The sequence below is a fragment of the Argiope bruennichi genome, chromosome X2 (assembly GCF_947563725.1).
Source record: "Argiope bruennichi chromosome X2, qqArgBrue1.1, whole genome shotgun sequence".
NCBI classification, from domain to species: Eukaryota; Metazoa; Arthropoda; class Arachnida; order Araneae; family Araneidae; genus Argiope; species Argiope bruennichi.
Window position 1 is genome coordinate 132477823 of NC_079163.1, and position 23962 is coordinate 132501784.

The 23962-nt window shown below is 31.8% G+C and overlaps 1 protein-coding gene across 4 annotated transcripts in view; it reads left to right on the forward strand.

The window, feature by feature from the left end:
* LOC129960677 (protein tyrosine phosphatase domain-containing protein 1-like) overlaps window positions 1-23962 on the forward strand; it is a 149888-nt gene that overhangs the window by 63445 nt on the left and 62481 nt on the right. For 2 of the 4 annotated variants that reach the window (XM_056074238.1, XM_056074242.1), the window contains exon 1: window positions 22590-22707. The exons of the other annotated variants lie outside the window; for them this stretch is intronic. In XM_056074238.1, coding sequence (XP_055930213.1) covers window positions 22590-22707 — 118 coding nt within the window. Of the gene's footprint in view, window positions 1-22589; window positions 22708-23962 lie in introns of those variants that run through there. 4 annotated transcript variants of the gene reach the window in all.

Here is a 23962-nt window from a genome sequence, read left to right on the forward strand (position 1 = left end):
GGCAGAAAATGAGCTAAAGAATAGAGCTCAAAAATCTGACGAAAGCACGCAGTCGTACATCCAAAGCGTGTTGGGGTTATGCCATCAAATCAAACCAGATATGTCAGAAGAAGAGAAAGTGTCTCATCTGATGAAAGAAGTCGCCGAATATGTTTACCAGGCACTACTCACGAAAGAAATAACCACTACAGAGGACTTTATTAAATGGTGTAGAAAGATCGATGAGATGCAGCAAAAGAGGATCCGGGGTAGGAAATTTGAAAGGCTCCCAAATGTCATACCAATGGCTGCAATTGACCAACAACAGGATCTGGTGTCACTGGTACGTCAAATAGTGCGTGAGGAGGTCCAGCGCCTCATATCTCCAGTAGTCGATTCCGAACTCCAAGACAAAGGCATTGAAGTCATTGTTCGAGAGGAAGTGGAAAATGCTTTGGCTCCTTTGTCACAGACAACACCAGAGTGGACAAAGGTCAAACCAAGACGCCAACCTTCCTATGCTGACGTTGCTAGACGACCTACGCCTGTAGCACTGCAACCACAGAGGAAGACAGATGTCTGGCGCACCCCTTATAGAAGACCCGTCTGTTTCCATTGTGGCCGCCCTGGCCATGTAGTTCGATACTGCCGAGATCACAAAGCTATTTTTGAGGCATATCGGGCTAATAGGAGAGATTTCGGCCGTCCCCCGTCGAATGAGGGACGCTATGCCGACGAATACAGCCAACCAGCAGTCCGAAGTTTGTCGCCCAGGCCATCACGAGGGCGATCTCCGTTGCCATATAGAAGATCCAGTCAATCTCCTAGCAGGAGAAATGAGGAAAACTAAGCGGTGCGACCTTCCTTGGAGGTGAGGCCGCTAGTGACAAAAATCCTCCGATTGCCGCAAAGATGTCTGGAAACAACGTTGAAGTAATCGTCGACAAGGAGCCAGTACCTGCCCTTGTGGACTCTGGAGCCTCATTTTCTGTTATCTCGGAGAAGTATCGTCGCCTACTGAAGAAGGTTATGTTTCCACCAACTAACAATGTTATTTTAAAAGTCACCGATGGAAATTACGCGAGACCAGTGGGAAAATGTACTCTTCGTCTCGAAATCAATGACCAACCTCAAGCCTTTTAATTTATTGTTTTGCCGCAATGCAGTCACGATATCAACCTTGGTTGGGACTTTTTGGGCGCTTTTAAAGATGTTATAGATTGTGGCCGTTCGGAACTCTTGTTTCAAGACGTCATTCGAGAATTCCAGACTCCAGCCATTTATTCACGTTGGAAGACTATACAGTACCTGCTCATTCTATCAGAAAGATTACTGTCTTAGGGCGTAAGAACCATCGAGCTATCAACGTAACAGTTGTGGGAAATAAAATGCTCCTCTTAAACAAGGAAGTTGCCATTCCGTCTACTATAGTTACGCTCCTTAATGGTAAAGCCGAACTATGGATTTTCAACGGACAAGGAGAACCTCAGATCATCCCTAAAAGCATGTGCATCGGGTATGCCGAACCCTTACGCAAAGACTGCGTAAATACCATAAACGAAGGATCGCTTTATTCCACGACCACCTCAAAGACAAAGTTGGGTGCCATCGACTGTACCACGATGATAGCTCCGGATTTGAGAATCGACCAAAAAGAAAGAATGTTGCATCTATTCCAGAGGTTTTCAGATATTTTCAATCAAGGAAGGACGTTCAAGAAAGGAAGTCAACTCAATGTTAAACACCGAATAAACACAGGCGACCACTTACCTATCAGTCAGAGAGCTTACAGAGTGTCCCCATCTGAACGCCGCATTATCAATGAGGAGGGAACCAAAATGTTAGAAAGAGGCATCATTCATCCATCAGAAAGTCCATGGTCATCTCCAGTCATCTTGGTCAGAAAAAAAGATGGAAGATGGCGTTTTTGTGTTGATTATCGCCGACTCAACAAAATTACCAAGAAAGACTTGTATCCATTGCCGCGTATTGATGACACCTTGGATTGCCTGAAGGAGGCAAAATATATTTCGTCTATGGATCTCTACTCCGGTTACTGGCAAATAAAAGTTGATGAAGCCGATCGTGAGAAAACAGCTTTTATAACATCTGAGGGATTATACGAGTTTAAAGTGATGCCATTTGGCTTATGCAACACTCCTGCAACTTTTGAAAGGATGATGGATAATCTTCTGCGATATTTAAAATGGACAATGTGCCTTTGCTATTTAGATGACATTGTGGTGCTCTCAGAAACATTCGATGCACATCTTCAGAGGTTGAATACCGTCCTTCAGTGTATTCAGAACACAGGCCTTATCCTTAATCCAAAAAAATGTCGCTTTGGAGCAAAAGATATAGAGATCTTTGGACACCTAGTATCCAGTGATGGCGTACGACCGGACCCAGAAAAAATAAAGGCCGTGAGTGACTTTCCCATGCCTAAGAATATCCATGACATCTGAAGCTTTCTTGGGCTTTGCTCTTACTATCGCCGATTTATAAAGGACTTTTGCCATAAAGCCGAACCTCTACAGTTGTTACTGAAGGAGGGGACACAAAATTCTGTTGGGGACCTGAACAGTGGAAGCTTTTAATAACTTAAAGAAAGATCTTACCTCTTATCTTAGACCTTTATGACGAAAATGCACCAAATGAACTTCACACTGACGCGAGTGGATACAGAATCGGCGCAGTATTAGTCCAAATCCAAGATGGGAAGGAAAAGGTAATAGCTTATGCCTCACATACTCTGACGAAGACTGAGGGAAACTATTCCACAACTGAAAGAGAATCCCTTGCGACTATATGGGCTATAACTAAATTTCGGTCATATCTCTTTGAAAAGGCTTTCAAAATCGTCAATGACCATCATTCCCTGTGTTGGCTGACAGGAGTGAAGTATCTCTCTGGAAGACTCACTAGATGGGCGCTGGGATTCCAAGAATACGACGTATCAGTGGTGCACAAAAGTGGAAGGAAACACTGATAGTCTGTCCAGAAACCCATTAAAAGTCGATGCTTCATGGTCTGGGAACTCCATAGGTGCCACTTTATTCACTAATCTCTCAGAAGAACAGATGAAAGGTCCAAAATTGTCAAAAATAATAAGAGACCAACGAAGTACCGAAGCAAGCAGGCTGGGAAACTTTGAATTAGTCGAAGGAGTCCTCTACAAGAAGAATTTTGATACGTCCGGAAAGAAATTTCTACCAGTGATCCCGAAGCATTTACGGCTCAGTATTCTAGAATCTCTCCATGAAGACCCTATCGCCGGACATCTAGGATTCACCAGGACGTATTATAGAATAAGAAAGCGATTTCATTGGTTAGGCTTGTACAGAAATGTTCGAAGATATGTGATGCACTGCCGAGAATGTCAAAGGAGAAAATCTATTCCTCAGAAGCCACCAGGTCATCTTGTGCCTATTCCACCAGCTGCCGCTCCTTTCCATCGCGTCGGAATCGACTTGCTAGTACTATTTCCAAAATCTGACGACGGCAACAAATGAATTGTAGTATGCACCGATTATTTGACACGGTACGCAGTCACCAGAGCTTTACCGACGGCTGAAGCTATACAAATCGCCAAATTCCTACTAGAGGACATAATCCTGAAGCATGGAGCTCCACAAATTATCATTACAGACCGTGGACAAGTTTTCCAGTCCAAGCTGGTTTTCGATATTAATTGACTGTGCAATATCGCTCACCGAATGACAACAGCCTATCATCCGCAAACAAATGGCCTTACAGAGCGATTCAACAAAACGCTAGCAGATATGCTTTCTATGTATGTTGATGTCGAACAGAAGAATTGGGACCAGATATTGCCGTTCGTCACATTTGCCTACAACACTGCCAAGCACGACACGACAGGCTTTACGCTCTTCTACCTACTACATGGGCGAGAAGCTGAAACGCTGTTAGATACGATGTTTCCTCTCTGCCCCTACGAGTTCAGCCAGGAAGACGATTACGTTAGTCATCTGATCAATAAGGCAGAAGAATCGAGGCAATTAGCTCGTGCACGAAGTATCGAGGCTCAGCAGAAAGATCGCCGGCATTATGACTTCAAACATCGGATGGTGGCATACGAACCAGGGGATTTGATGTGGATTTTTATTCCAGTTCGTAAAAAGGGGCTTTCCGAGAAGCTTCTCAAGAGGTACTTCAGACCTTATCAAGTCTCGAGGCAGTTGTCCGACGTCACCTATGAAGTAACCAATTTTGATCCTAATTCTAGAAGGCGGAAACCGAAGGAAATTATCCACGTCTTACGCATGAAGCCATACCATGACCCAGAAGAACAAGACGACCAACATTCTTATGAAAATATGGAGGTACCAAAAAGACGCATTTCTCAAGAGACTACTCCCCGTGAAGACGCGACGACTTATACTGGCCCTGTGACTCGATCAAGAACTAGAGCCACAAAATTAAATGTCATAACATCGGGACGCTGTTCTTCTAAGGAGGGAGCAATGCCGCATTGAAAAGAGGCAGTCAACTGTCCATGGCCGAATGGTCATAGCACTGATCTCATAATCAAGAGATTGTAAGTTCGAATCCCGCTAGAGACAATGCTATTCACAGTTTGTGTAAATATTTAATTCCTTGATTTTATGTTTCCCTTTATTTCATGTTCCAAAAGATTCTGGACATTTCTTTAGTTTACCAAGACAAGTGTTTATTAACTTTTCTTACTGTCTCCAGAAAAGTACTCTGGAACTTTCCCTGCTAGTATAAAAGCAGAAGTTTTGTCAGTCACTGTGTTCTGAGTTCAGAGTTGAGTTAATAACTTGGTTTAACTCTAATTCATGTATGTGTCATTGAGTTCCACATTAAAGAACCTACGTGACAATATCAATATTGAGTTACAAATCGTTGAAATCTGTAGATTAATGGACTATATTACTTGATGACTTCTTTTTCTAGGGAAACGGAGGAAATCGATATTTATTGAACTGGCCATTTAACAGTAATTTTCATTCTCATTGGCGAAAGTTAATACTTTTAAAGCATGTAGTTTATTGATTTTCCATGTTGTTTTGTATTAGTTAATTGGTTGAAAATTAAAGTACGTTTAAGCATAAATGGGTTGTTCCATATATCGTTATAATTGATGAGAAGTTGGAAATTTCTATTAATCTGCCAATAGAAACAAAGCAGCTGGTATTCATCCCAATACATCATTTTTTAAAACAAAAGATTGGATAAGGTTTTCTTAGGTTTCCTATGGAATAATAAATATTTAATAAATGATTGAAATTTCGGTCATTGCTGTATCTCCTAGAAACCCTTATAAGGAAGGTTTTTCCGTATATTGTTTAAACCTTATAAGGAATTTCACTGGGTCTCTGAACTCTAATAATTGCTAAGAAATATAGAATTTGTTTGTTTTTACCCCATGATCCCTTTTTTTAAAATTATTTTTCAGAATTAACTAACTCGCCAAATGCAAATGTGGTTCACAAATAATATGGACCATTATTTTTAAATGTTTCTTTTCTAAATTCTTTCCTTTAAACAAATCGAATGACGAAAACAAAATTGCAAAAAGTAAGCTTTTAATCTGTATAAATAAAAGTAAAAATTCATACTGAATAAATTTCGCTCGCAAATATTTTGAAGCATAAGAAATTTATTAATGAAAGTTTTGTAATAATATTTTTAATAATTTAAACATCGTTCCCAGATTCATATTTTATTTTTAGTGATGCAATTCCTATTAAATGAAAATAATAGATATTTTAAATCGTTTTACTTAGCAACTTCCGAATGAGAGCTAAATTTTGATTAATTCTTCAAATATTATTAATCCATGGAAGAAATTATTACTCAAGGATTAAAAAAAAATGCTTAGCATAATCCATAGTTTCAAAAATATTTTGAATGGAGCTAAAAGTTTCATTGACATTAAAAATATACAGAATAATTACGAAATATTCATCCTATTTTATCTCGCTATATATTTTTAAATGTATTATAATTATGAAAATAACCAAAAAATGGTAACATTTCAATCTTTTCAAATAGTTGCAAATATTTTCTACTTGTCATAGAACATGACTTTGTCGAGTTTCGTTCATTGTAGCTGCCCGTAGTACAAAGCGTTTTTATGTAACCTCAAATTAAAAAAAAAACTCAAATCGCAAGATATGGAAATCTTATGTTAGAGCTCAAAAAAGGCGTCTGTACGATATCAGCCAATGCATAAATGAAATGACTTCTTTCCTGTTAAAAATGAGTAAGCGCATCATCTGATGTTTCACGTAAACATTTGCTTCCTCCACCGATTAGCAAATTTAAGTAATATTTTATAACAAGTAAAGTTAAATAATTTCGAATCACGATTATTGTTTTGCAATAATCCTGTATTTTTTAAAAATGCGTTAATTTTCACGGATGTTAGCGTTTTTATCTATAATATTAAAACATTTAAATATTAATTTCTTTCATATGACGAAGCCGTCAATATCTGATTTGATAAGTTATAATCGTGCCTTTTATGTTATTAGTACTTCAAATTTTAGTCAGAAATACTGAAACATTATTGCTTTTTTTCTCGGATATTTGTTGCTTGCTCCAGAGTTGGTAATTCAAGAAGCTTATTGTAAGAACAATGAAAATAGGCCAATTAATAATAAAATAATCAGATGAAATGGAGAGAATTTATTTAAGACTTCTTAGTATATTTGCACTAGATTTTTCATTAGAGCAGTCCTAAAAAAGAAACAAAAGTGCTTATTTTCATTACCTTTTAAAGCTTAATTAAAAAAAAAATTTAAAATCTTCAATTATTTTTATTATTGCTACTTTTAATTTTCGATTTTTATTACATCATTAGCAAATATATTTTGATTTCACAATATCTTAATGATGGATTTTTAATTTTTCTACATACATTTTGCCTTTTGAGCTTGCTTTGTATCTTAATTTTTTTACATATTGTTTGACACTGTACTGATGTAATGTTTGTTAATAACTTCCTATTCTTCCAATAAGAGCCTTCTACTCTTTGAGTGAACAGATGTGGGGAGGGGCCTCCTAGAAAGTGTTGATCTGGAAAGAGAATTAGTTACTCTTCAGACAAACGATCCTTAAAGACTGATAGAAATGACTCTTTTCTCATACTAAAACTCGAACAAATTGTAGATTTATTCTAATTTTGACTCTATTTTATTTTATTATGACCTGTCTTTTATGGTATAAATCGAGTCTTTCAGATCAAAATATACGTGTCTAAGGAAAAATTTTAATTAAAACTTTTATACACACTAATACTTCATGCATATTTATTATAACATGATGAGCTAGACATTTTTTTAAAAATTTGTACAACATGTATATTCCCCTAATATTTTTAAGGCGAATACCAATTATTATTCATGCTTTTTCTTATTACTTTTCTTACCATTTTTGTGGGAATCTTCATTTCTTTATCGATTAAACAGACATGCCCTAAATGCAATGCTCAGAAATTTCCAGGTTTTCGATCTCTTCCGGGTTTCGACTGCTTTAAAAAAATGAAAGCAAGAATGTTAAAACCCAGCATACTATAATTTTGCGTGTTGAGCAAAAATCCAATTATTTCCTTTAATAACTTCCTCATATAAGAGATGTTTGAATGACGGTTTACTCAAATTATTTAAACATTGTATTTTCTAGAAATAGAAAATGCAATGTTTAAAAAAAATTGAAAAGCAAACTATTGCTGCTTCCCTCATCACGAAATTATCTCATTAATAATATACAACCCTCTACCATTTGTGGTTTTGCAGAATGTCCAATAGAGGCATGTTTAGGACTAAACGCACACTTTTAAGGTCTGTGCTACTGAAACTTAAGTGAGCTGTTTGGGACATACTAAACTTATACACAATAGTTATGATTTTTCATGTTAATTTGTGTAATTATCTTAGCCGTAACAATTCTTAAGTGACAAATATTTATTATGAGTGAAAATATATTTCAAAATCCACGATAATATTGCAATAACTAACTTGACCATATGTCAAATCTTGGTTATTACTTTAATCTTGATTATAATAACAATGCATTCATTACAAGAGATTTGATTGAACTACATCAACACTGATGCACTGAAACTCCGCACTTCCAAAAACAGAGAGGATATTTACCTTAAGACCGAAACAGAATTTTTCACGTCCAATTTGAATTCTGTCGGCATCTGGCATTAGTGATAATTTACGACCCTTACATAACGGGGCAAATTTCTCATCACTGGGGAAAATATTCATGTTTTCCAATCACTCCATTTCAACTGGACTAAACTGAATCTATGTAGCTCGCATGAACCGTTCAGAGAAATGTTCTGTACCAGCCAAACAGGATAGGTAAGCCATTTTCTCTGAATCTGAGCATCGCAACTATTGATTAATTATTTGAATACTTCAAAGGCTACGATATATATGCTTTTTTAACTATCATTCTAGAAAATACTGATGATATTAGTATATCAGATATGTGTGATATTGTGGTTAAATACAGTATATTTTTTCCTCAACCCCAAACGATGTATTCGCATACTTCAAAAATTGTTGATATGTCAAAATGTAAAAAGTCATCAAATGATAGAAGCAAGTATTCTTCCTGTAAGAAGGGATACCGAATACCGGTATTTTGAGCCATTTGTACAATTTTGTAATACCGGTAATCACAAGTTTAAATATCGGTTTTTAGGTATTTATTAGAAATGTTTTAAATTGTCTCCACTATATGTTCAGGGATCGTCAACATAGCAAAATAGTATACGTTTTTGTTTTTATGTCTCCCTAACGGGCGAAATTAATTAGCTAATGAATGGCTTAATTAATTGCTTATATCTGAATTAGCGAAACATGGATTATCCTTGAAAGAAGATATTGTATCTATAACGACTAATGGAGCAACAGTTACGAAAAAAGTTGGAAAGTTGATTGGTGCAAATCAGCAATTGTGCTATGCTCATGGAATTCAATTAGGAGTAATAGATGTATTATACCAAATATCGGATTTCGACATTGAAGAGAGTGAGAGTGATAATGACACTGTAATTGTTGAAGAAGATATTGTAAATGAGGATGAAATATTAACCTATCAAAAATTGCTTCCTATAATTTATAAAGTTCGAAAAATTGTTAAGATATTTAAACGTTCCCCTACAAAAAATGCCATATTACAAAAGTATATACTAACTGAAAATAAAACAGAATATATGTTAATAATAGATTCTAAGACACGTTGGAACAATTTACTCCTAATGATGGAACGATTTTTGAAATTTAGAAATCCAGTCCAAAAAGCAATAATCGACTTAAACCTGTAAATTAATTTTTGAGATAATGAATTCGACTTAATATTCAGAACTATATCAGCTCTACTTCCAATAAAACTGACTATAGAGGCATTATGTCGGAGAGATTTTAATTTATTAACAGCTAATGCAACAAAATACATTTCAACATACAGTAATGTCGATAGTGAAAAGGAACTGTCTCTTGAACAAAAATTAGAATTACTGATAAATAATAAAAAAAAAAAAAAAAAAATTCAACGAACCAAAATAAAATACAGAAATCAGCTATATCCAAAACCATCCGACGAGAAATTGATTTATTTGAAGATGAGGGATTTAGAGGTAAATACTTGGAAAAAGTGCATCGCGCATTGCTAACAGTATCATCAACTAGCGTAGATGCCGAAAGAGCGTTTTCGACAGCTGGAAATGTTTACACAAAATTACTTTTCAGGGTTAATGACAGTACAATTGATGCATTATGTTTTTTAAGATTACATTTCAAAAATCTGTAATAGTACCACAGACTGAATAGTGATATTTACACTTTTTTGTGATTTAAATAAATAAGTTGTTCCTTTACTTTTTTGTGATTCTTTACATACTGTTATAATTTATAAGTTACATATTTTTTGTGATATTTACACTCTCTTATAAAACTGGCAAATAAAACAAAGAAACACGTGTGTTTTCTTTCTTTTTCTAAAATTTCTAATACCGGTATTAAAACTGGTATCTCGGTATTAAGATCTAAAAAATACCGAATACCGGTATTGAAATTTTGGTCCGGTATTGCAATCCCTAGCTGTAAGAAGTCATGTAAAGCAACTGCACCAACACGATGGATAAAGCTTTGTAGGAAGCCATAGGTCTAAAATTAGAAGTAGAACGAAAACTATGGAGCAAGAAAAAAAAAGCAACAAGAAAGCTGTTATTAGTCTCCTGTCTGTGTATAAGAATATATTATATAATTATTCTTCATGCAATGAATTCCAAATGAAATTCTTGGTTTGTTTATAAATATTCGTATTAACATTTCTATTGAACTTAAATATAATAGTGTATGATTCTACGGAAAAAGTAGTTTTCTGCAATATGTTTAATGTATAAACACCAGCATAATAATAGAAGATTGTTTGCTTTTCGAACTGCTAACCATATTTCTTGCTTCATCCTATAGAAGTTTGTTCTTAACTAACCACTGCGAACAGTAATGCCAATCGAAATTCAGCCTTTTTTCCCTTAAGAATCATTTCGAAAATAATAGATATTAGTCTACATTTCAAGAAATGTCGATTGAATGCCAGAACAGTATTCTACTAGTCCCTGTTCCTTGAAATTTGAATAAGTGTGACCTCTCCAAACTTGAAATTTGGATTTGACTTCGAATTAAGAATATCGGAAAAGTACTCTATTTATTGTCGCCGATTCAACGTTTGGCTTGATTTTATAAATCATAATCGAGTTTTATTGTTCTCCAATTTTTCATGTGTCAAGATAAATAATAAAAATTAAATGTAAAATTTCGAACCAGTTTTTTACAAAACTATGATTAAATTTTTCTTCCAAATGATATTTTTCTATGAAAGTAATTACTTTGGAACTATTTTTCTCGCAAGCAGGCAGCAATAAGAGGCTTAGAAACGCTGAAGAATGATATTCGGAGGGTGGAGTTGTTTACATATTCTTGAAAACATGAAAATCTTCAGCATATACCTTAGAGAATAACCTTTGTCCCATTCAAAAAGATTACAAACAAATGTTGCATAGAGTCAAGGATCACCTTGGACTGCCTGCCTTGTGGAGACGAAGTACACGTGTCTCGTCTGTTTCAAAGTCGTTATGTCCATTTTCGTAATTAAAAGTCCGTCGTGGTTCCGCTACACATCAGTGAGAATTATTATTTTGTCTATGCAACAGTAAACAAAAATGATCTCGATGTATATGAATTCCATTAGTAACGATGATAAACATAAAGCGAGGTGTATTTTTCTTTTCGTCGAATTTGCGAATTTTCCAATAAAAAAATTTATGAAAACTTATTTGAGCGCTACCATGCAACATAACACAGAAGGGTATCTCTAATTTATAATCATTTTTTTCACTTAAAAATGGATTTTCAGTGGGAGCGGCGAATTCTATAAGGCACTTTTGCGAATTATTCATTTAAGGTTGTGAAATTTTTTATGCAAATGTTTTAAAATATACATAAGTCAAAGATCTTAAAAAAAAAACTCTTTAAAACGAAATATATTATTTTTAAAAAGTCAAATGATATGGAATTTTTTATAATTTCAAAATATTTCAGAGGACTTAATTTTTTTTATTATTATTATTCTTTCCTTATTATCCTAAATAAATTTATTTGGAACAAAACTGGGTATGATATTGTAATTGAAATTAAAAATTAATTTTTTAGAAATATTTTGATGCTCACACATAAGAATTTTGTCTTTCTAAACTAAAATTGATTTCTAACTATCTGAAAGAACTTGAAACATGAAATGCATCCTCTCTTTTAATGTTTCATGTTAACTTTTCTTTTAATGTTTCACTAAAATCTTCATTATTAATTTTATTTAATTTCCTCAGAAATTAAGACACATGAAAGACGTTTCAATAATATTTCAATATAATTAAAACACTGCTTTGGGAAAAGTCATTAAAATGTACTTTCAGCAGGTCTTTCAAATATTCATTTTATCGAACAATATATATTATGATGCAGTTTTAGATGAATTTAAACATATGTGAGACAACAAACAGGTGAGAAAACAGTAAAAAGAAAATTTCATATCTCCATCAATTTTTACTTATTTCAAATTCTCTTAATAAAATAAAAACTAAATAAAGTACTAAAATAGTTACAACACAATTCACAGAAAAAAAACACCGAATAAAATGATGATAAACATGATTGCTACAAATTATAAAATAAATAGAAAATATACTTTCTTCTAAGATACTTTTTCAAAAGACTGTATCTCAAAAATGAATGGATGTTTTTTCAAAGTATTTTGTCCTTCTTTATATTTGAAATGTGAACATCGGGAATATATTAAGTAAAAAAAACTCAATTTAAAAATCCTAATAAATTTTGTTTGAGTTCCAAATTTGTAACTCGCATTCAATCTAAATTCGATTCAATCTAAACTATCTAGATCAAATACTAGATGGTTTTAAAATTGTTTGAATTCATAGATTAATGCCACTTTTCGAATACTAAAGAGGACTTCCTAACATACATAACATTTTTTTTAAAAAAGCGAGCATTTGAAGAATAATTAAGTGCTGCACTGAAGTGAAACTGTCAAACGACGAGGGCGACACTTGTAGTCCACGTTCTTGCTAAATCAAACAGAGGAATTTCATTTTTTGCTATTTAATTTCACTTGGAATCCGATAGAGCTCTTTTGCTAAGAATTTGAATTTCACAACTCTGTTTATTACTTCATTCATCATTCACAGACCAAACAAAAAAATTCAATTTTAATTAAGGATACTTTAAAAAATTGAAAATTCAGCTTTTTTATTATGAAGCTAATTATGATACCACCCACAATCTAGCTCATACGCACACCTTACAATTATTTTTCACCCAACATAAATAATATTAAAAATCAGCAGTCCCCCCCCCCCCAACCCAATTTTTTGCGATTACTCTATTAAATGCTCTAATGTATTATTAGGAAAACATTAATCACGAAAGAATCGAATAGCATATAATCTTTAACGATTCTTTTGGCGATGAATCGTTGGGATACGGTTAATGCACCAGAAAATCGAATGTATATTTAGGACGCCTCTCTTTGGACCTATTGAAGCCACAATTTGAAAAAGAGCTGTAATTGTAGCCACAAGATTTTATATCAAATTCCATTTATTTGTCGTGTTTTTGAGTGTATATACATGCGACGATCAATAGATTTGGTTCAAAATTTGATATATTTGAGATCTCTGTCATTAGATTTGATTGTTATCGAATTCCGTCGTGTTCGTTCCGGATTTGATACAAATTAGGTCGAAAATCCATATCCAGCTCGAAGCGATTTTGAGCTATCCTTTTCACAGAAAAACAGCCATAATATGTTTTTCGAATTCAGAAAGTCTGAAGTTCTATTTTTTTTTTATTTTTTTTTTTGACGATTTAAATGTTTTTTCTGTACTTCATCCACACAAAAAATAAAAATCGGTATCTGAATTGAAATAATTCAATATTGCCTTAAAAGTTTTACATATAGAGGAAATAATTTTATTGTAAAAATGTTTTCTTTTTGCATTGGGAAAATCTTCTATATACTGAAGTAGGAGAACGATAAAAGTATGTAAAGACGCAATATATATCAGAATATATATCTGTATTTCACTACAGTACCCCACTTACTTTATCGCTCCAATGTTTATGGCGAAATGAATAGAATAGTAGGAAAGAACACGCAACAGGGCTCACTCACACGAAGAATTGATGCATACGTGTGGCACATTCCAATTCAGCCCGCGTTCTCATATTTTTTTAGTAGCAAAAATTTGAAACTCATCCGAATTATACTCAAAATTATGCTTGATTGAATTGTATTGGATTTGTTAGATTTAAGGGCACAAGAACCTATCAATGCTTGAATTTCAGTCTCTTAAAAGTTTCCGTGTTATGCTCTTTCATGCAATCTATCCTACTTCGGTTCGTTTTTAATTTTTTATTTATGAAATCGCAGACGATTTTTAATCACCTTTTATATGCTACTCTATAACTGTCTAAATTCTATGGAATAATTTATATGTGATTTCTAGGATGCATGAAATAAGAAGATAAATAATTCGAGCCGCGTATAATGGAATTTTGTTTAAGGATGAAGTAAATCATGAACTCAAGTCTCCAATGACTTTCGAAAACTTGTGATTGGTACTGTGTAATTTGGGGGGGGGGATGTAGGCTCTTTCAATAAAATGAACGTATGAGATAAAGCATTAGAGCAACGGATTCTGTACTGTAATTCCGTATACGCTTTTCCCAGTCGTTAATTTTTATTTTTCTTCGCAACAATTATTTACGATAATTCATTTTTATGTTATTAACAATTAACTGTCTCGCCCTCTTCCGGAAATGCGTATCTAAATTATGTTGAAAAAATTTAGCGATGACGAGTACACTCGTCAAACACAGAGTATGTGTAATATGAAATTATTTTGTAATGAAATGACTTATTTTTTTATTTCAATAATCAGATTTATTTATTTACTTAAACTAACATACATTTTTTGCATATGAACTAAAAGAAACATAAAAAAATTGGATGACTAATACAACACAGCGATACATTTAAGAAAAACAATTCATATTATATGCGAGTTTTTTTTTATAATAATTTATTAATAATCTTTTATTTGTTCCTTTGATTTCAACTCGGCTTCAAAATATTTTAAACATCTTGAATTTACGAACATGTTTGAATTTACGAATCTGATGGAATTTTTACTAAAATTGTAATTCAAACTGCAAATTGTCCTTACTTATTATTCCTGACGAATAAACTCGTCATAACGCAAAATGTTGTACTTTTTCCATGACGAGTATACTCGTCGAAAATACTAGTTAACTGTTTAAGTGCTATAGAAGAAATAATAGTAAAAAAAAAAAAAACAAAAAAAACTATGTCATGCATAATTCCAAAAACGTGCTTTTTGAAATCGAAGTGATTTGAACGCGGAGATTAGTCAAAATCTCAGATTTGAAATTTTTTTGTCGATTATAATGCTTTCTCTTTATTTCATATGCGAGAAAGGAAAAAGCCAAACAAGTATAAAATTCAATAAAAATTCATTTGAAAAGATTGATCTTTCAATATTTTAAATTTTACACTTTGTTCTTTTTTAAGTTTAGTTTGTAAAAAATGGCTTAAATTAGAAAAAATGGGTTAAACAACAATTCTTGACCACAGGCAAAAGACAATAATCGCCAAACAAACTTCAAGTTAAATCAAAACAAAATTTCAGTGAAAAATAAGTCTTCTAAAAGGACACAATACCGAACATTAATATTAGAAATGATCCGGAAAACGCATCAAATCATCTCTCAATGTAGAAATGCAATCATATCTGAATCGCGTGAAACATTAGAGGTTAGTATTACAAATGAGAAATTGGAAATCTTCTGAAGCGTCATTTTATTTTTCTTAGGAGAAAATTGGAAACTCTTGTTTCAGCTCGGATTTGACCTGGTTTTACCTTGAAGTATCTCAGATTGTACCGAATTTTTACTTGGAAGTGACTAGGGCAAAATAAAAATGAAAGATAATTGGATTAATTTTAAAGAATTCTCATTTTTAACAAAATATAAAATAGGGTGACTCTATTTTAAAGAAAAATGGTAACAACTTTGAACAGATTATTAAGTTCTATTATGTCTAGATTCGTATAAATCATTACTTTGAACAGTATCCAAATGACACAGCTCACTTACTATTTTTGATTCTTCGCACTGATTTAACCCATTGAAAATAACTATGGCCACTAATTGAAAAAAAAAAAGTGATTAAGGACAATAATAATTCAAAAGATTAAATATGAAAGAAAATCCAAAAGTCGCTCTAGTTTTTAAATAAATGTGAATATAATTACTTTAACACTTTAATATACGACAGTCAATTAAGCACAGTTTTTATTATTTCTGTCCTAATAAGATGATAACGGGCAGCTGAAGAATTTAAATATTCCAAGTATTTATGTCTTTTAAATCAATTGCAGCTTTGATTAGATTATATGTTTAAATGGTGAAATTTTTTTATCCAATGCACTAATCAGATATTTAAACAGAAAATGGTTGATATTGCAAATATTTTCAGAAGTTTGACTTCTTAGAAATGGGTAAACATCACAACTTATTTTGGTTTTCGAAAGCAACGAAAAAGAACTGTTTGTAATAACCGAAAAAAAATTTCTTTGGTTTGATAAAGCAGTTTGAATTAAGACATTTCTGACAATTATTAGTTTTCCAGCTGTTTTGTGAAATACATTTGCAGTGGTTTTTTTTTTTTTTTTTGCATAGATTTATTTTATTCAATTACACTTTCAGATGTTTTTATTTTTCTCAAAACTAAATAAAAAAAATAAAAAAAATCTGCTAAACTAAAAAGTATCACATTTCCCCCCCCCTTCTTATTTGAAGTGAAGAATACTAAATTCTAAATATCATTTATGGCAAATTAAATGGCGTGCACGCTGACATATTGAAAAGTTTTTTTTTTCAATTATAAAAAAAATGGCAGAAATTTTGTAAATGGATTTTTTTTCTGTTCGATCTATTTTTTTTCTCCCTTGAAAATGATTATTTCTAAAAGTTAGTTGGATATTTTTAAAGCCAATTCTAGTAAATATATTTCTGACATTTATCTGGATCAATAAATATATTCTTATTTCAGTATTTGGCATTCAGATATTTTCGATATTTAACTGATTGCATATAAAATAGCAGTGTTATTTCTATTTCATTAAAAATAATTTTATGAACTTTCAGTCACATTAAACGAAACTCATTGTATCTTTTCTATTTTAACATGCGTGAAAGCAAAAATACCCATTGCTACCATTCACTTTCCTTTTTTTTTGTCTGAAAAGTGATATGCTAATGGGTAGAGAGGTCATTTAACTAATGACCTCTTCATTTGCTCATACATATTTAACACAACCATTCTAGGATAATATAATAAAGCTTTCACTAAATTAAATTATGCGTCGTTCACGCCCAAAAATAATCATAGCTTGTTTTTTTTTGCTGGCTCTAGTATTCAGTTTGACTTTGACATCCTTTTATGCTGGATGTTGGGAGGCGTTGGTATATTCATCTTTTAAGATATATTTACGGAATGAATACAGTTCATTCGACCTGAGAACAATTGCCAGCTAACACTTGGATAAATTGTTGGTAAAAGTTTCGTTGTAATAAAACAGTGTTGAGTGTGATTGTAATTAAAATGTGGGTAAGTAAGCATGCATTTTAAACTATGTTTTGAATGTTGATCAGTGAATATAAATTTAAGAATTGAAATGTTTGTCCATAGAAACGGGAACCTCCTTCATCTGTAACTTGATCCCCGTTTGAGTGATCAAACTGGGATCAAGTTATAGATGAAGTTACTACTGATTCCTCCGAAAGAATTTATGCTGATTCCTAAATTTGAAACTGAATGCAAAAATACTGATTAATGACAGATAAAAGAAAAGTTAAGATGAAAATAATTCTTCTCAAAGGAACATGATGATGAATTTTCTGAAACATGTTTTCATAAAAAAATATTAAATCATCTAAAAAAAATAAACTATTCTCTACTTCAATATGTTTTTATATGCCTCTCCCCTAACTCACACTGTTAGAAGTATTAACACTGAACGACCCGGTTGGCTCAATCAGAAATTTAGGATAAATAAGTTGGATTAGGAGAAGTAATATAAAATATTTTTATTTCAATGGAATTATCCAAAATTGTTTTAAAATATTCAACGCAACTTTACTTTGAAAAAATTCTGTTAATAACTCATTTAATTTCTTCCCTGCTGATATTCTTTCGTTGTACTAAATCAAAAGTGAAGTTGTTTGATGTAATCATATCAAAATCTTTTCTAGATTTGGTTCGGGGAGGATTCTGTAATCGTTTATAAATGGCTAATTGTATGCAAAAACTGACATTGACAATTTGGAAATAAAATGGATTGCATCCAATTAGATTTTATTTAATAAATTCTTGAAAAATAGAGATCGCTGTTGGGAATTTATTGTGCTTTATATTATATTCAACAAAAATCAAGAAGGATTGCTTCTCAGATAGTTAAGTTCTTTTTAAACCATTAGCTAATATTTGCGTCTTTATTATAATTTTTTTGAAGTTATGTCATTTTCTGTATTTGAAAAAAGAAAAACTGAAGTCTCCAAAATATAGCAAATAAAATTTTCTAGATACATCATTGAATATATTTATTGCCTATGTAATTATCAATATTACATTTTGATGAATGTTTTAAATCGTATATATGTAAAATTAAAATATTAACGATGATTCAAAATTTTAAATTTTACTTATTTATTTATATTTCTCTTGAATCGGGAATTTTTTATAATTATAATAATTTATTAGAGATAATCCACTTGAAGATATCACCGTGACCACTTTAGATTATCACTAAAAAATGTCAATGATGCTCTACCTATATCGAAAGAACGGGAAATGACAGTTTTTATTCTTGGAAAAAATTATTATTCAATCGGTTTATTCTATGGGGATCGCGAAAAAAATGGGGTCATAAACTATTAGCGTACACAATAAAGCTGAAATGGATGCGAATATTGAATTTTTAGTTGAGCGAAAAAAATGGTTATAAACCTTTAAAATAATTAAATTGTCCTAAAAATAATTTTAAATAATTAAAAATATCAACATTTTTTTTAATCCGCTTTGTTTCTGAATGATACATAGTTCATAAAATTGTAGAATGCTTTGAGTCAGAACGTAGTGCTACTGCATTTTCTGAAAAACTAAGTAGACCCTAAATCCGTATCCTATTTAGAGCACATTAACAACAATATGCAAAATAATGATAATATTGTTTATTAAAAGTACTTATTCTAGTTTTACTAAATTTAAAAATTTTGATAAACTAGTTTCTCCTATAATTCCTATTTGCCGTTTATTGACATCTTAATAAAAAAAAAAAATGAGAATTTTCGACCTAATAAAAGAATCTGTATATTAAATAAATATCCTATTTTCTATGATATTATTTAAATGAAAATAAATATAAAAATGAGACGTATTTTTATTATTAAAAAATGGATTTTAACATTTATGAGATTATGCGAAATAAGAATGAAACTCTCCTATTTCGAAACAATGGGGAGAAAAATTGAGACTAGTCCCAATCACAGTCTAGCCCTGAACAAAAAATTGCATGAGGTAAAAATCGTTTTTTTTTTTACACATTTTTTTAATCCTTCTTAGCATCCACTATTTGGCATGTTCTTAAATGCATACCATCCAGTTTTGACAATAAGATGGCAGCTTTTTTTTTTCTCACAAATTCTGAACAAGGATATTTAAATTCGAAACACCCTTTACATTAGAACCAAAAAAAAAAAAAAAAAGATGTTTGCCATGTTAAGTTAAATATGAAATGAAAGCAGTTGGGTTGAATGTTTGAAAACTTGCTATCTCCAATTGCACAGCGTCTCAGATAATTTTCCCAAATATGAATTCAAAGTATTATTATGGGCAAAAAGAATAACTTTTTTTTTCTCAACAAAAATCAAGTCATCCACATTGACATAATCTTTAACAAACAACAGACGGAACTTTTTCATTTACTGACACAATATAGCATGTTTTCTGCACAGTAAAAAAAGTTTATTTCACGTTCAGCAAATATACAGAGTAACAGACGGTCGACAATTCTAACAATGCGTACTGTATGCGTTTATCGATTTGAGTTCATAAACAAATGAACAAACCTCATCAAAGTATTCAGATTAAAATGGGAGGCTTTTCGAAGGCCATATACCAAATTTCATACCGGTAGCATGTGGCGTTTTTAAATTGTCGATAGTTTAGCAGACATAATTCTGGAAATGCTTCTTCGGTGGATCTGAAACATGGAGATAATTCAAAATCTCCAGATAGATTTATTTTTTATCATTAAAATACTTTCTCTTGTTTAACAGAGTATGAAAAAAAATTCTTAAAAAATCCGTTTGAACAATTTTCTCTAATGATATGATACAGGTCAACAGCTGAAAACAAATTCTAGTATACGTTCATTAATCTAATTAGAATTTTTTTTTTTAAATTTCTAAATCTCGAACTTTTTTCTCATTTTTAAAAACAACTTACAAAAATAAATCGCATTTTTGAACAATCAGCTGATAATGTTTTATTTCTCCTTCACCTGCTATGAAAATTTATTATTTCTTCAATCTGAATATACTATTTTTTTCTTGATAATAAGATTTTACAATCTTTCCTTTTATCATTTTCTACAATACTATTTGAAAATGTGGACGATTTGGAAAAAAGGATGCAGTGTAAAATAATGCATTGCACATATTTATGTAAACCGAATTCAAAATATCATGTCTGCCTTTTTATAGGATTGTAGTATATAATATCCTATTTACGTCATTAATGTTTTACATAATGCAGATTAAAAATAGATCAGAAAAATATTATTTGTATGAAAAAGACTTAAAAATGATCAAATTGAATTTTTGCAATTAATGTGAAGAAGGAAAACTTTCAATAGTGTTTCGATAATTCTCAGATAATGTTACAGAATTAAGGGTTAGAGATTCAATTCAATTCATGATCTGCTGAAGATCCATCAGGTTCAATGAATTCCTTCTGCTGTGGCATGCTATGGAAGATTGGAGTGGTGAATTCTAACTGGATACCACTAATGGTTTTCTGAACACCACGAGTTAAAACCATGTAAGTTAATTTCTTAGTTTGTTCTTCAGAATAAAATCAGAATTCTAGCATAATCTAATCAGTTCAACTTACCAAATAATACAGTTTAATTTTATCTGTGTATTTCATCCGGTATGAGAATTCTTTGAATCAAATGAGATGGTTGACGACAATTCAAAATCCGAAAATAGTTGAAATCAGAAAACTGAGCACAATAACGTAAAATTCCAAATTTTCTTTTACGCGTATTAAGGACCTAAATGACGCATTCTTTGGCAGCTGGTTATAAAATGCAGGTGTCTATGTTTGAAGTTCAAGTGTTTTGAAATTGGAGGGATTTCTCATTTCGTTTATCACTCGGTCATTGGAGACACCTGCCTGCAAGATTTCTCAACTCTAGTGGGGAAACGGAATCTCATCTGCAAAGTATTTTTAAAAGATGTGAATAATTTTAAAATGAACGCTATTTTCGGCAAAAATAAGTTATGTCTTATTTTACAGTTTTTCATTTGTAAACGGAGTTTCTTTTAATTTAAAATTGTTTTGATTTTGTTTCAACGCTTTATCACGTTAAAATGTGTTTCATTATCTAATAGAATGAGAAAGACGTCAATTTGTATCGCCAAATGCATATTTTGAAAAAAAACTAATTTTTTTTTTTAATTCAGTCATTAGTGAGAAAAATCTAGTAAGCCCAGGCACTTGGTAGAAAATTGGATCTAATTACAAGATACATTATTTGCATAAGTAAATATGTTTTTAGCATTTTTAAGATTATATTCCTAGATTTGAATATTTCATAGGTACTTTTATCAAAATATTTGTATAGATATTTATGTTAATTGATGACATATTTTTTAAATATTGTACTGTTGTACATTATTTGACAAATTTCAGCAACTTCAAATAATATTGTGAAAGAAATGAGTAAATGCAATAAAGTAAAATATCTTTAAATGAAATCTGAATAAATATAACTCCTGCATGTTGAAAATTCTTAGCTCAAAATAGAGAAAAACAAAATAAACTATGATTGTCATAAAAAAATAAATTTAGATATTGCCTCTTTTAATCAATAATGGAAAGAGAAAGATTTAAAAAGTAAAAAACAAACAAAGTTGAATGTAACAAATAGTCTGATGAATCTGGCTTTGACAGTCGATGTTCAAACAGCTGTATTAATAAGGCTGTTTCTATTTCTTGCTTTAATTTCTATTCTACTAGCAGCAAAAAAAAAAAAAAAAAAAAAAAAAAAACCAGAACAAAATACTTTTAATTCCTAAAATTTACAAAATGATTCATGTATTGTTTGAACAAGTTTTTATCTTCACTGTTTTTAAAAAAGATCTGCAAGTGTTTCAGCGATTCGTCATTTTAATTAAACGTTATCAATTTTTAAAAACTCGGATGCAACTTTTCCTCATTTACTTCAGAACTGTTCATTCGGAAATTACTGGCAAAAATCTGCATGAAAGCCACGACAATTTCGTTTCATTTTCAAATAATATAAAAATAACAAATTTCGAAGAAATAGCCCTGAGGTGCATTCCATGAGTGTCCCAAATAATCTTGAGTGAAATTTGGTACTTTTAAGTGCAAGTCTGTCTTCTAGGACATCAACGAAATATGACACTTTGGATTTTATCATGAGACATCAAGTTCACTTTATTGTATTTAAAAGCCTCAGTAGAATTAAATGCATTTTACCATGTTTTCTTCTTGAACTCCAGAATTGAGAGTGTGAATTGAACATTAGCAACAGCCTTGTGGTTTTTGATACACTCTATTCAAGAACTGCTCTTTTGTTACTTTTTCTAAATAACGAACTTCAAATGCGCTTATGATTGGAAGCCAATATGGCGGCAATGGCGGATGACGTGTTTTTCGAAGCTCTTGAAAAACATTGCAAGATTGTTGAATCAGCGCTTCTATCGAAATGTAATATGAACCAACAGGTGCGTGAAGAGGCCAGGCAAGCTTTGGGTGAGTTAAAATCTTCTATATATAAGAATTTTGAAAGAATAAAGGCAACTAATTCTTTGGAAGCTTGTAAACAAAGTTTGAGGGAAGCCATTACAAAGCCAACATATGCTAGTGTTGTGGCGCCATCTAACTTTACGAAAGATAAAGAAAAGTCTTCATTTTCTTCGAATTGCTGTCTAATTGTAGACTCAGAAAATTGCTCTTCTGATGATGTTAGGAAAATTATTAAATTAAAAATAAATCCATCAGAGTCTAAATTAGGTGTATGTAACTTGAAAAATATTAGAGGTAATAAACTATTAGTAAGCTGTTTTTCTGAAAATGATCGGAATCGACTTTTAACCGAACTTAACGAAAAATCTCCGGAATTAAATACTTCTCTGCCTAAAAGGAGGAATCCAGCCATCTTGGTTAAAAATGTGACTAATGAAATTACTAATGAAGATCTCCTAAAAGTGATTTCTGAACAAAATCCTGAAATTGCTGTATCTGATGAAAGTTTGAGTCAGTGCAGAGTTCGCTTTACTTTAAAAAACTTCCAATATACGAGGCATGTTGTGATTGAAACGCTCCCCATGGTTCGTAAATGTATTCTACGACAAACAAGACTGAAAATCAATTGGAGTGTTTGTGATGTTGACGATTTTCTTATCATCAATAGATGTTTTAAGTGTCTTGGATACAACCATCGTGTTGACGAATGTAATAAACCAACAGCCTGTTTTAATTGCTCTGGAGAACACAAAGGGAAAGATTGTTCGAATAGAGATGCAGTGGCTTGTATAAACTGCATCCGTTTCAATCATAAAACCAACAATATGCATAAAAAAGTCAATGTTAATCATAAACCCTTTTCTGAGTGCTGTCCTTGCCATATTTTTATAAAGAAGAATACTCCATCTAGAATTAACTATGATTAGGTCAGATAAACAAGTTCTGAAGTGTGTGCAATTAAACCTTCATAAATCCAAATCTGCGACTCAGCAACTTATTTTAAATATGGAAGCAGATAATATTGACTGTGCGCTGGTTCAGGAACCTCATAGTTACAGGAGTTCTCTTCCGGGTTATCCCAGTACTTACAGACTTTTTTATGATCCTAATTCAGACATTATTAAGGCAGCCATTATTGTTCGTTCACGTGATCTTTCAGCTTTTCTTGATTATAAGAATACTGATTACAATATGGTCACTTTAGAAGTTGCCGCAGGCACAGATGTGTTTACTCTTTTCTCATATTATTTTGAACCTTCAA